This window comes from Symphalangus syndactylus, chromosome 1, assembly GCF_028878055.3.
Source record: "Symphalangus syndactylus isolate Jambi chromosome 1, NHGRI_mSymSyn1-v2.1_pri, whole genome shotgun sequence".
In the NCBI taxonomy this organism is placed as follows: Eukaryota; Metazoa; Chordata; class Mammalia; order Primates; family Hylobatidae; genus Symphalangus; species Symphalangus syndactylus.
In genome coordinates, this window is record NC_072423.2 from 79,292,209 (window position 1) to 79,307,207 (window position 14,999).

Consider the following 14,999-nt stretch of genomic DNA (forward strand, 5'->3'; position numbering starts at 1 on the left):
TTGAGGCAGAAGTAGTCATTAGTGGAAATAGGGGTCAGAAGTGTGAAGCTGAGTTGCGGTTAGGACTTGTTCAATGATATCTTGATCTAAAAATGATGATGCAGACTGAATGGTGGATATTTATCACTTAAAAGATCATGGAATTCTCATGTGTTGCTGGTGGGAGTGTAAATTGGTACAGCCGTTTTGGAAACCTGTTTGACAGTGTCTTGTAAGGGTGAACTTTGTGAACTTCATACTTAATGACCTAATAATTCTACACCTGAGTACATATGCAGCAGAATAGGGTGTGTGTATTCACCAAAAGACATACTAAAATGTTTATAGCAGCACTAATTTTATCAGCCCCAAATTCTCAAATTCCCATCAGCAGTGGAAGTTTCCAAGTCACTGCAGAACCACCCTCCTCTCCCTCAGCCATAGAATGGATTATGTTTATTCATACCCTGGAATATTAGGTTGCAATGAGAATGAGTGATGTGAAGCTACATGCAACAACATGGATGAATCTCAGGAACATGTGGAATGACATAAAGCTGACTAAGAACACACACTCTGTAGTTCTATTTGTATACAGCTCGGCAGTGCACTCCTGCAGAGCCAGCCACAGGGTAGTGGCTACATGTGGATGGGCAGGTAGCATGGGAAGCAGGCTCAGGTGGTTTGGGTACTGGCAGTATTATGCTTCTTAATCTGTGCCGTTGGCTACGCAGATGTGTTCAGATTGTGAAAATTCCTTGAGCTGTACACTTCACCTCTCTATCGTAAAAAGTTTTTAAAAATTAGCAAACTGAGAATAAAAGATTTGCAATTCATATTACAGGTTTAAAGCCCATTCCCCTAATATATAAACAGTTCTAATAATAATAAGAAGACCAACTACCCCAAAATTGGAAGCAATTTATAGAAAAAGAAATAAAAATGATCCTTAAGTGTACAACAAAAAATGTTCATTTTTACTCATGGAAAGAAATGCAGTGTAAATCCACCCAGTCATAGTATTTTTCAGTTATTTCCTTGGTAGTGATCCAAAAGTTTGGCAATAAAACTGTCTTAGCAAAGATGTGAGGGACACAGGTATGCTAGTCCATTCTTGGCACAGCCTCCACATATAATGACATTGCAGCATCTAGCAAAGTTACGCATGTAGTATCCTGTAACCGAGCAGTTCTGCTTCTGGGAATTTATTCTTCGGATACACTTGCACAAATGGTACATGGTGTATGTGCAAGCTCATTACTTGCAGCATTGTCTGTAATAACAACGTTAGAAGCAATGCAGATGGACAAAATAGGGTATAAATTAAGGTGTATCCATACAAGGAAGTACCCTGTGGCTATACAGAATGGTAAAGGAGCTCTTTAGTTACTCAAATGGAATGATCACCGGAATAAATTAAAGGTAAAATCCACCTCAAAGCACATAAAGTGTTCTAATATTTGTGTAGAAAGGTAGGAGAGGGGAGGATGTACATACAGATATTTGTAAAGACATACAACGGAAAGATAAAACAAGATACTGACTACAGGAATGTCTAGCTACTTGAACTCAAAAATCAAACATTCAGATAGACATTTCAGAAATATTTTAGCTATTGGTTGCTTCTGGGGGTGTGGGAAACTAGGATCAGGGATGGGGAGATAGTTTTCAGTATATACCCTTGTAAGTCTTTGGTTAACTTTGAAAAGCTCTTTATTGTGGTGTCATAAATGCACCTTTTAAATTTGAATTATTAGATGTGTTACTATTAAAAAATAAAATAAAAAATGATAATGGAAAGATTGAATGAAACCATCCTTGTGCTTAGGGAATGAATACTAGTCTGGTTGGAAAGGATGACTATTATGGGTGGGGAGGAAAGGGAAACGGGGAGATGGAAAACTATTAAAAAGGTTGGTGGACAGAAAACCTGATGGGTGCTGGGAAGGATGGACTAGATCCAGGGAACTAGGGGTGAAGGTAGCATTAATGAAATGGGAGCCTTTTTACTGAAAAGGAGAAAGGAACTTTAAAAATGTAATAGGAGATATTCAGAAGAGGAAGGTTGGAAAAAAGGGTGTAATCTTGTAACGTCCAAGTCATTTTAAGTGAAAATTTGCCTACTTATAAACTTTATTCAGAACAGTTCCTTAAGAGCGCCTGCCTCGGCTGGGTTCGGTGGCTCACGCCTGTAATCCCAGCACTTTGGGAGGCCAAGGTGGGCGGATCGCCAGGTCAGGAGACGAGACCATCCTGGCTAACATGGTGAAACCCTGTCTCTACTAAAAAAAAAAAAAAAAAAACAAAAAATTAGCCGGGCGTGGTGGTGGGCCCCAGTAGTCCCAGCTACTCAGGAGGGGGCTGAGGCAGGAGAATGGCGTGAACCCAGAAGGTGGCGTTTGCAGTGAGCTGAGATTGTGCCACTGTGCTCCAGACTAGACGACAGAGCAAAACTGTCTCAAAAAAAAAAAAAAAAAGAGAGAGACTGCCTCCTCTTCTTCCCCATGCCTGCCTTCCTCCTTGCCGATAGCTCAGCTCCATCTATTCAAGGTGCTGCATTGCTGCTGCTTATGACCTGAGAGTTTGACAGTGGGGGAAACACAAATGGGCTGCTTCCATGTTTAGCCTCGGAAGCATTCAGTACAAGAGGATTGTTGTTTTAGGTATGCCAAAGAATTGGCATAGATTCTCATAAAAAGTGAAGTTCTGCTTTCTTATTGGCTGTGATTCATTTCTGATGAGTAGACAAGATAACAGTGTTAATATTAGATGTTTCTTTGAAGAATCCCTTATAGTTCAGAGAAAACACACTTAGGATTATAGTAAATCCTATTTTGAGCTGTTTGGTCAATTATTTAAAAACCAGGTGATATTAAGTCCTCAAAGTAAATTTTCTTTTGGGTTACCTTCTGTATTAGTTCGTTTTTATGCTGCAGATAAAGACATACCCGAAACTGGGAACAAAAAGAGGTTTACTTGGACTTATAGTTCCACGTGGCTAGGGAAGCCTCAGAATCATGGTGAGAGGCAAAAGGCACTCCTTACATGGCGGCAGCAAGAGAAAAAATGAGGAAGAAGCAAAAGTGGAAACCCCTGATAAACCCATCAGATCTTGTGAGACTTATTCACTATCATGAGAATGCCATGGGAAAGACGGGCCTCCATGTTTCAATTACCTCCCTCTGGGTCCCTCCCACAACATTTGAGAATTCTGGGCGATACAATTCAAGTTGAGATTTGGGTGGAGACACAGCCAAACCATATTACCCTCTTTTGGGCTGAGTTTCCTACTTCCCTTCTCTTGGCTGTCAGATTTGGTTGGTTGGTCCTTTCGTCTTTTAGGGCAGTGGTTTTTAACTTAGCTTGAGTCATAGATTCCACAATGAATCTTCATAGAAATATATGAAATGTATCATTTTGCATATAATTTTAAGGGCTTTATGGTTCTCCTGATGCTCATTCCTAGGTTCTATGCTGTAGGTTAAGAATGTGTTTTTTCTTAGGCTGGGCATTTTGGCTTATGCCTGTAATCCTAGCCCTTTGGGAAGCCAAGGTGGGTGAATTGCTTGAGCCCAGGAGTTTGAGACCAGGATGGGCAACATGGCAAAACCCTATCTCTACCAAAAAGTACAAAAATTAGCTGAGGGTGGTGGCACACGCTTGTAGGCCCAGCTATTGGGGAAGCTGAGGCGGGAGAATCGCTTGAGCCCAGGAGGTAGAGGTTGCAGTGAGCCAAGATTGTGCCACTGCACCCCAGCCTGTGCAACAGAGCCAGACCTTGGTCACTTAACAAGGTAAAGAACTAGCAGTGTTCTGACAGGTAGGAAGCCTCAGTGGTCTTTGGTGCTCTGCTTTTCCTGAATAGAAATATCCTGTGCCTGCTTTTCTTTTGTCTTAGGTTGTGAATGTGGAACACAGTCTAGGGTCCCAAAGGAGCAGTGTGGATCTGATTGGTCCCTCATGGACACATGATAGTGGGGAGCCTCCGTCATGTTTGGGCCATGAGTAGACTGTGCCCTCTGGGTCACCATTCACTTTTCTCCTTTCTGCTCCAACCCTGCAGTGCCAGGCAGAGGCCCAGAGTGCTGCAGCCAGGCAGTCTGGCATCTGGCTAGTATACATTTCACCAACACATTTAAAGTTCTTGGCAATTCTGATGCCTCAGCCAGGGTCTTGGGCCTCCTAGTTTGCCATGAATCCACCACTCCCAGTTGTATTTCTGGCCCTGGCCCTCTTTGCCCATTTGCCCCATCCCTCTGAGGCATTTTAGTGATGGCCTTTGGCCTGGGGTTGAGTGTGCTTAGGCTGGCGTTCCTTTCCCAGGGGGAGCTGAGGTGTGCGGCAGGAGCCTTGAGGGCAGACATTAGGGGACTCCCAGTCTTTATCCAGACCGGGGTTCCCTGGGATGGGGGGCAAGCGGTCCTGGGGCACCCTTGCAGCTATCTTCATGACAAGCTTATAGAGGGCTTATTAGTCTGATGACTCCCGATGAAATTCCACCAGCATTCATGAATGAGTGCCTCAATGCAAGAGTGCCAAACTCTCCAAAGCAAACATTAATTTTAGAAAGAAAAAGCTTTCATTGTAAAGCCCCTGAGTAAATTGGGGTAAGTTAGTGACAAAATCAACTACAGCAAGGTGTTCTTTAGCAAAAGTTTGACAACCACAGACTTAAGCATTTAATACAGATGCATCAATCATGAGTGCAAGCTTTTACATACTTGTTACAACTTTATTTCCTTGGTATTTCATTTTCCTAACTTGTATGTGTGTGCTAGTGCTTGTTTAGGCATTAATGTAATGTGTTTATATAAACATATTCTTTTTTAAGCTGAAGCATTTGATTTGATTGCACAAGATGAAGAAGAATTTAATAAAGAGCATCAATTTATACAGGTTTGTAATTATTTGTTTTATCCAAAATTTAAAAATTTTCCTGTATTAATGTAAGTGTAGGCAAAATGTTCATTTCTTTCTGAATATACAGTTAGTATAGAATTATTTCATATTTTTCTTATGGCTAGACAACTTCTGCATTTTCCCTCATACTCTAAATAAAATACTCTAAATTATTAATTGAAGATCATTGACATACTGAAATATATCTTTAATTCACTTAGAATTGCTTTAATGGCATTAATGGATATTTCCATAGTTTATTTTTATTTTTTGAGACAGGGGCTTGCTGTGTCACCCAGGCTGGAGTGCAGTGGTGATCATAGTTCACTGCAGCCTCAAGGTTTTGGGCTCAGGTGATCCTCCTGCCTCAGCCTCCTGTGTAGCTGGGATTCAGGCATGTACTACCATGCATAGCTATTTTTTTATTTTTTATTTTTTGTAGTGATGGAGGCTTGTTACGTTGCCTAGACTGGTCTCAAACTCCTGGGTTCAAGCAATCCTTCCATCTTGGCCTCCCAAAGTGCTGGGATTACAGGTGTGAGCCAGTGTACCAGGCTGTATTTCTATAGTTTTAAAAATATGTTTTAAAGTGAAGTAATCCTATTTGTTTTTTTATGAAGATTCTTATTTATGACAATCTTATTTCAATCTTATTTTGAAGATTCAAAATTTATGATAGTGTTTGATGAAGCAATAGATGAAGATAACATTCTTATTATTTTTCAGATGGGGTCTCGCCATGTTGCTCAGGCTGGTCTTGAACTCCTGGGCTCACACGAGTCTCCCGTCTTGGCCTCCCAGGTAGCTGGGATTACAGGAAAGCACTGTCATGAGCAACTCATGATCGTGTGTATTATAACTCAAGTGTTCAAAAATACTCATTTTCCTTTTCCGGACTTCATTAGCTGTGGTAGCTGATGATACTTCAGTTTGTCCCAATTTTTTTTTTGTCTAGTTTTTTCAAAATTACTTTTTAAATTTTCTTGGTAAGACTTTTTTAGTTTTTGTATATTAGAACAACAGAAAAGTGACTTGCTGGGGGAAAGAAACGAAACAATAACTTTCTCCCTAGGAAGAAAACATAGATGCTCATAATACTTCGGTTGCACTGGGCGATACGTCCTGGGGAGCTACAATTAATTACAGTCTGTTGAGGAAATCACGTAGCACATCAGATTTGGATAAAGATGATGCCAGTTATTTACGTCTATCTTTAGGAGAGTTCTTTGCTCAAAGATCTGAAGCTCTTGGTTGCCTTGGTGGTGGTAACAATGTGAAAAGAGTAAGTATGGAATCTGTTGGAAGTGCTCACAGTCACCAGATTTTAGATTTTGAGTATTATGATGGCACAGTGACTTTAAAATGGAGATAGAATAGGGTGGGACAGAAGAGTGGTAAAAAACGTAGGTTTCATCATCAGTCAGACCTTTACCGCAGTTCTAGCTCTGTCTTTTAGCTAATTCTAGGACATTGAGCAATTTAACTCCTCTGTGCCTTAATTTCCCATTTCTTAACAGCACAGTTTTATAGGGCTTTGTAAGATTTAAATGTGATGGTTCACGTAAAGCATTTAGCACTAAGCCAACATGTAGTAAGTATTTAATAGTTGTTAATTGCTGTTGTTATTGTTGGTTGGTGTGAAGAATTCTAAAATTGATTTTTAAAAACTATTGTCTAAAGAGATGTTTTGAAATATAGAAGTGTTTTGATTTAATTAAATGTAATGCATGTACAATTAAAAAGACACAAGTTATTCAGATAGTGATAAGTGCTGTAAAGCATGAGTGAGGAGAAGGAGCTACTTTAGCTGTGCTGGTCAGGCTGACATTTGGGGGAAGACATTGAGTTGGCATCTCAGTGATGAAAAGGAGGCAGCAGGCTGGGCGCAGTGGCTCACACCTGTAATCCCAGCACTTTGGGAGGCTGAGGTGGGCGGATCACTTGGGGTCAGGAGTTCGAGACCAACCGGCCAACATGGTGAAACCCTGTCTCTACCAAAACTATAAAAAATTAGCCAGATGTGGTGGTGCGTGGCTGTAATCCTAGCTACTTGGGAGGCTGAGGTAGGAGAATTGCTTGAACCCAGGAGGTGGAGAGTTGCAGTGAGCCGAGATCACGCCATTGCACACCAGCCTGGTCAACAGAGCGAGACTCCATCTCAAAAAAAAAAAAAAAAAAAAAAGTGTTTTTTTTTTGTAAGAAGAAATAAGACTTCTCCCTACATTAGTGACCTGGCCTTTGTCTGTGTGCAGCCCTGGAGGTAGGAACCAGGGTGGCATATTGGAGGAATGGAAAGCAGGCAGGCAGAGCTGCTCTGAGGAGCAGGGTAGGCGGGTGTGAAGGGAGAATGGCAGATGATTCCAAGGGCAGATCATAAGGGCTTCTGGTGGGGGGGGGGGTTTATCTCAGATGAACTAGAAGAAAGTGCTTAGAGGCACAGGGCAACTTTGTTGTGGTGCCGGCCCATCTCCAGGTGCAGCAGGCTGCTGCCATATGTCAGGTGCCCAGGTAGTGAAAGTCAGCAAAAGACAGAAGAGGGAAAGAAGCAGGCAAACACTTAGGAAATGGGAGAGACGTGATGAAGGCTGGGGACAAGGATGACCTAGTAGAAGCAGAGAAAAGGGCAAGAATTCAAGATTTATTCTATAGAGTCAAAGAATTTGTTGATAAATTCGACAGGGAATTAGGGTTATTGGAGGGATTGTTTATCAAAACTGGATTTCATTAAGAGTATGATTTTGAAATAACAGATGTAGTGTTAGAGGTCACAGATGATTCATAGAAGTTTGAAATTGAACTGTGGTCATGCTCAGTGCAGTGGATTGAAAAATGAAAATAAATACTTTAGAAAGGTAGATTTTTCTGCTTGAATTGATTGTGCCTTTGAGATTATGACAGAAGTTGAAGAGTAACTGAATTCCTTATTAATGGAATTATAGTAGGGAAAGATAAGGTAGACAAAACACTGGATCATGAAAAGAATGGATCTAATATTTGGAATTTTTGTTTTGGTATAAGTGATGAAGTTTTATTTGCATTCAAGTTACTGAATCAAGGGAAGAAATTAAGATATTAATCACAATTAATAAATTAATCACTTGGGAAAGTGAAGACCAATAAAAAATTGAGTGTATTTAATGAGTTCACTTTTAGTTCTGTCATGTGACTGCTGTATAAGAAAGACAAGTGGAAACTGCCTACCCTTTAGCAAGCTCCTTGAATGGAAACCTTCCAGAAACTTTCATGCAAGTTGGTAGGAGCATCCCTAATCTTAATACACATTTTTCAAGGATGTGTTTATTCTATAAAATAAAGTACCTTTATATTGTAATTTCCAGGAAGCAGGAGTTTTTATCGTTTTTCTCATTAATATGTCACTGATGATTAAACAGTGCCTAACACATAATGGGTGTTCAATAATAATTATTGAAGGAATAAAGTATAATTTCTGTGTTGTTTTTTTGAGACAGAGTCTGCTCTGTTGCCCAGGCTAGACTGCAGTGGCATGATCTCAGCTCACCACAACCTCTGGTGCCTCAGCCTCCTGAGTAGCTGGGATACCGGTGTGCACCACCATCCCTGGCCAATTTTTATAGTTTTAATAGAGGCAAAGTTTTGCCAAGTTGGCCAGGCCGTGGCCTCCCAAAGTGCTAGGATTACAGGTGTGAGCCACTGCGCTTGGCCTCATTTCTGTTGTTTTAATTTGAATTTCTTAGTAAGGGCAATTTATTTGACAATATGAGTTCTAATGATTAAAAGGTAGCTAGTATTAAGGAAATGAAAGGTTCTACCTGGACCTTTGAAGGTCATCTGTAGTAATTTGAGGTTAAGTGGGAAGAACAGTTTTTTGATGTCATTTAGCCATTTTACCACTATTAGATAAAATAATCTAGAATTTCTCAAAGCAGTTGAAAATCAAAGAAATAATTTACATTTAATTATTTTGTAGCCATCATTTGGCTATTTTATTAGATCACCAGAGAAGAGAGAACCTATTGCCTTAATAAGAAAATCTGATGTATCGAGAGGTAATTTGGAAAAAGAAATGGCTCATCTTAACCATGATCTATATTCAGGTAACGGATTCAATGAAGGGGCTTTTAGGAATCTTTTTTTTCTTAAATGTGTAACTTAGGGGTTAAATGTGTGACCATGTTCTTTATGAGTGAAAATGTATGTAACACTTTATAGTTTCTCAGTGTTGGTTATAGATTTGATTCATATGTAACCCCATATATCCTTTTCAATCTAAAGTGCAAACAAGTCAGCCAAAATCTATCTAAATTTGTAAAAACCACAGTAAATGAAATAATTTCAGATGGGCTAGTTAATGTTGGCTATTGAATTATTGAGTTAATTAATCGTAGATATAATTTATTATTTAGGTTGACTTTTAAAGAGATGTTTTGAGATTTAGACTATGATAATCTTTGAGAAATTTTTATGATAAATATCTATAATATTTTTAATCAAATGTTCTTGGTCAACTTAGAATTATCAAGCAGCTACTTTTTGTTAGTACAATGTCTTGTGCTACATATCATATAAAGTTGTATAAGATATGCTCCATTCCTTAAAGAGCCTGTATTCTAGCAGGGGAGTTGGGACAAAGGCTCCATGTATACAAATTGAGCTCATTTTCCATTTCTCTAAAGATGCACTCACTTATTTCTTTCTTTTCTTCTCTTTTTTTGAGACAGAGCCTCTGTCACACAGTGGCATGATCTCGGCTCACTGCAATCTCCACCTTCTGGGTCAAGCGATTCTCCCACCTCAGCCTCCCAAGTAGCTGGGATCACAGGCTCGCGCCACCACACCCAGCTAATTTTTTGTATTTTTGGTAGAGATAAGGTTTCACCACGTTGGCCAGGCTGGTCTCAAACTCCTGACCTCAAGTGATCAGCCCACCTCAGACTCCCAAAGTGCTGGGATCACAGGCATGAGCCACCGCACCCGACCAAGAAGTACTCAGTTTTAAATTCAACTTATTGTATGTTTGTGAAATGTTTCAAGCTGAAAAATATTTAATGAGTTTATGTGTGCATTTGCAAGGGAGAGATTAAAATCCACAATCCTCCTTCAAAGTTTGGACTCTGCAGCATTGAGCCAAATTAACTATGTTGTTGTTCTCTGTCCAAGTGACTATCTATACGTTTAAACTGTTTTAGTGAAGGCAACTGACATTTGGGGTACAAAGACATCTTCCTTGGTAAATTAGTCATTTTGCCTGGTCCTTATTCCACAGACTGTGTTTGTCAAATAGTGTATACTTATAAGTTGAATATTATATATTTCCTGCAGGAGATTTAAATGAACAATCCCAGGCACAGCTAAGTGAAGGATCAATTACACTTCAGGTTGAAGCAGTGGAGAGTACTTCACAAGTGGATGAAAATGATGTGACGTTAACGGCTGATAAAGGCAAAACAGAGGTAGCTTAAGCCTTTCGTAAGGAAATCTAAGATTATCTTGTTGTAGTTCTTATGTAGGATCAAGATGAGATCACCTGTGAAAAATATATGCCATTTAACATGTTTTTTTTCCTGACTTCAAATTTCTTGCAAGTGTCCTTTAAATTTTTTTTTAAGTTTTTGTCACGATATAATATACACACAGATGAGTTTATAAAACAGATTTGTAGTCAGTGAATGAATTATCACAAGTCATACACTTGTGTATACCTCAGATCAAGAAAGAGAACATTGCCAACAGCCCAGAAACAAGTTTTTTTGCCGCCTCCAGTTACCTGACCTTCAACTCTGTATTAATTTTATCTGATTCTAAACTTCACTTAAAAGAAACCATGTGGCATGTATTCCTTTTCTTTGGCTTTTTTCACCTCACCTTACATTTGTTAGATGAGTATAATAGAAACTTATTTTTATTACTGTATGGTATTCTGTTATATGAATATTCTGTTGCTTTTATATCCATTTGTATTGTTGGTGAACATTTGGGATATTTCCACTGCTGGACAATTATAAAACAATGCTCCATGAACAGCCTAGTACCTGGGAAGTGTGCACACGTTCATGTGAGGTGTGTGTATGTCGTGGGGTTTGCATACTTTCATTTCAGTGGTTTTGACAGTTTTCCAGAGTGGTTGTACCATGTAGATTTGTTTAAGAGTGTGTGCTTCCTGTCACCACATGTCCTCGCCAGCACCTGGCATTACTCGTTATTCTGGTGGGTGCACAGTGGGGCCTTCTTGTCTTCATGTGCATTTCCCTGATTACTAATAAAGCTGATTCTTGCTCATGTTTGCTGGTCATTAGGAGGCTTATTTTGTGAAGTGCGTGTCCGAGTCTGTTGCTCATTTTTCCAATGGACAGTTCGTTTTATTTGATTTGTAGGTGTTCTTTACATTGGATAGGAGCCTTTTGTCAGTTATGAGTGTTCCATGTGTCTTCTTCCAGTCTGTGGCTTGCCTTTTCACTTTTTAAATGGTATTTTTATTTGTTGATTAGGCCATGCTTTCATTATTTCTCTAATGTGCTAACTTTGTCATAAATCAAATACCATGACATTGTGGGTATATTTCTAGAGTCTCTCTTGTGCTTCTTTGGTCTGTTTATCTATCTTGTGTCAAGATGACACTTGAATATTGTAACCTTATTATAATAAGTCTTGATATCTGGAAGAGTAAATCCTCTCGTATTTTTCTTTAAAAGTATCTTGGCTATTCTTGGCCCTTTACATTTCCTTGTGTGCTTTACAGTCACATGGTCAGCTTCTACACACCAACCACTAACCACCAACAACCCTGTTGGACTTTTTTGGGGATTAAATTTAATTTACAGCACAGTAAAATTGACATCTTTATAATATTGAGTCTTCTAATCCATGAAACTAACATATCACTTCATTTATATGTTTTAATTTCCCTTTGTATTTTATGAGTTTTGTGCAGATTTTTCACGTCATCTTGTTAGATTTCTTCCCAAGTTGTTGAAACTTTTAATTTTTGTGGGTACATAGTAGATGTATATATTTATGGGGTACATGAGATGTTTTGGTACAGGCATGCAATGTGTAATAATCACATCATGGGAAGTGGGGTATCCATCCCCTCAAGCATTTATCCTCTGTGTTATGAACAATTCAATTATATACTCTTAGTTATTTGTAAATGTACAATTAAATTATTTTGACCCTGTTGTGCTATCAAATGAAACATTATTTTAGTATTATGTTTCTTTATTTTCTGTTTGTTTTGGCTAAACAAATACACAATTGTATTTGTTTTTTAAATATACTCACCTTATATCCAGCAAATTTACTTATTAACTCTAATTATCAACTCTTTGGATTTCCTACATACAGAGTTTTGTCATCTGAGCATAAAAGTTTTATTTCTTCATTTTTAATTTTTATACCTTTGTTTCTTTGTATTGCCTTCCTTGACTGGATGGACCTCAGAACAGTGTTGATGTCATGATGTTGGGTTTCCCTCATTTAGTGGGAGCTCTTTTCGGTATTTCATCTTTCAATTTGATGCATGCTGTAAGGTTTTTGTTTTGTTTTGTTTTAAATTACTGGATTAACAAAGTGGTCTTCTAATCTTTGTTCACTAGTTTTTTGTTCTGTTTTGGATTTGGTTTTCACCTTGTAAGAGGATTGAATCTTGTTGAATGCTTCTCTAGATCTGTTAAGAAGAACATGAGCTTGCTCTGTTTTGTTGATGTGATAAATTTTGTCTAATGATTTTTGAATATTAAACTATTCTTTTATACTTGGAATAAACCTCACTAGGGTTGTAATGTGTTATCTTTTGATATATCATTGGATTTGGCGTGCTAATGGTTTGCTTAGAATTTTGCATTTTTGTGAGTGAGATGAATGCCCTTACAATGTTCTTGTCTGGTTTTGGTATCAAGGTTTTACTGGTCTCATTTTTTCTGTTTTCAAGAAGAGTTTTTGTAAGATTGGTGCTTTTTTAAAGATTTTGGTAGAATACATTGGTGAAATCACCTGAGTCTGTTATATTCTTTATCTAATGCCTTTACTTGCAGATTCAATTTCTTTAATAGTTGTAGTACTATTCTAATGTTTTAATTTTTTATGTCAGTTTTAGTAAATTGTGATTTAGATTGTAATCTTCCTCTACACTTGAAAATTTATTTTACTATCATGCTGACCATAATATCCTCTTGTGATTAATATCTTACGTTGTTAAGCTATGTCTCTTTTGTTATTTCTATAATTGACTGTTTTGGCTCTCTTTTTCTTAATCTCACCAGATACTTTCAGTTTTGTTAATTTGTCAATTTTATTTATTCTCAATTCTGTTTGTCTTTCTATTTCATATTTTCTGGTCTTCATTTCTTTCCTTCTACTTTCTATGGATTTAATGTGTTGTTTGTCTAACTTTTTGAGATGGATGCTTAGTGTGCTTATTTTTCTGCCTTCCTGCTTTTTCAGTGGTGTAAGTGCATGGGATGCATGTAGGAGATTTTCTGGTTTTTGAAATAATTGATTTTAGGCCAAATGTACTATAGTCAGAGAATTTTTAGTTTTAGGCCTTTGAAATTTGTTTAAATATGTTACATAACTCAGCATTTGTTCAATTTTTGAAAATATTTTCTGTACACTTGTAGGGAATGTCTGTTATGTGACTTAATGTCTGTTTCACTTAGGTGAGATTTATTTAAATCGGGATGCTCAAGCTGCCTGCGTTCTTAAAATTATTGTGCTGTTTTAAAATCTCCCACCATGATTGTGGGTTTGTTAATCATTATAGGTATATCAATATTTGCTTTAAACATTTGAAGCTATATTTTTAGGTACATACAAATTGTGCATAAAATTTGTTGTATTAAATTCTTCATAAAATTTTTTGGTTCATAAAAATTGTTCTTGCTAACAAATCAAATCCTTTATTGAGCATGTCTCCCCTCAGTGTGTAATAATGCTTTTTTCCTAAATCTAGTCTGAGATTAACAATGTCAGTACCAGCTTTCTTTGGTTAGTGTTAGCATGTTATATTTTTTGCCATTATTTTACTTTTAATCTTTCTGTATCCTTATATTTCAGATGTTCTAGGGACATACTGTTGGATTTTGCTTTTCAACCAGTCTGACAGTCTGTGTTAGGCTGTTTCTTGCACTGCTATCAAGAAATACCTGAGACTGGGTAATTTATAAAGAAAAGAGGTTTTTTAACAGGCCCATAGTTCTGCAGGCTGTATAGGTAGTGTGGTGTGGGCATCTGCTTGGCTTCTGGGGAGGCCTCAGGAAGCTTGCAATCATGGCAGAAGGCGAAGTGGGAGCAGGCATGTCACATGGCCAAAGCAGGGATGGGGAAGGTGCCACACACTTTAAACAACCAGGTCTTAGGAGAGCTCACTACTGCTGCAAGATATCACCAAGCCATGAGTTGTCCACCGCTATGACCCAAATACCTCCCACCTGGCCTCACCTCCAACACTGGGGATTACATCTCAACATAAGATTTGGAGAGGCATCCAACTATATCACAGTCTTTCTACTTACACTTAATGGAATTTCCAGCATGGGGGTTTGAATCTGCCCACTTTATTTGCTTTTTATTTGTTTCACCTAGACTTTGTTCTTTTTCTTTTGGCATTCTTTGAGATCGTTTAAGTTTTATATGATTCCAATTTTCTCCTCTGTTGATTTGGTAATTATATATATTTATATTATTTTAATGATTACCCAAATAATTATAACCTGTCTCTTGGCTTACTGATGTTTAGTAAAAATTCTTTGTTTTCTTTTAAATGTCTTACTTGGCATTCCAAGGATCACAAAATACTCAATTTACTCCATACTTAAAAAGCTTTTCTTGTTTTGTGTTTTATTTCTATATTTAACCCAAAAAGACATGCTGATGATTTATAAATAACCAATATTTCTGATCTTTCATCTGAGATTAGTTTTCTTCTTAAAGAATATCCTTACTTTTTTTTTTTTGTAAGGGACTGCTGATAATGAATTTTGTTTGTTGTCTCTCTAAAATGTCTTTATCTCCCTGTTATTCTTGATGTGTATTTTTGCTTGCTATAGAATTGTTAGGAGCAACTTTTAGCACTTTGAATGTATTTTTTCATGTCATTTCATTTTAAAAGTTGGCTGTCAGTCTTTTGTTAGTTTTCTCTTTGG

At 37.8% G+C, this 14,999-nt stretch overlaps 1 protein-coding gene across 22 annotated transcripts in view; it reads left to right on the plus strand.

Moving 5' to 3' along the window:
* The window catches only part of CEP192 (centrosomal protein 192), a 132,310-nt gene that overhangs the window by 40,712 nt on the left and 76,599 nt on the right, over positions 1-14,999 (plus strand). For 14 of the 22 annotated variants that reach the window (XM_055239315.2, XM_055239324.2, XM_063641217.1 and 11 more), the window contains 4 exons: positions 4,811-4,875; positions 5,951-6,160; positions 8,828-8,954; positions 10,180-10,310. The exons of 1 other annotated variant lie outside the window; for it this stretch is intronic. In XM_055239315.2, the coding sequence (XP_055095290.2) occupies positions 4,811-4,875; positions 5,951-6,160; positions 8,828-8,954; positions 10,180-10,310 (533 nt within the window). The remainder of the gene's footprint in view (positions 1-4,810; positions 4,876-5,950; positions 6,161-8,827; positions 8,955-10,179; positions 10,311-14,999) is intronic. 7 more of the 22 variants (XM_063641262.1, XM_063641244.1, XM_063641255.1 and 4 more) reach the window with 2 other exon arrangements.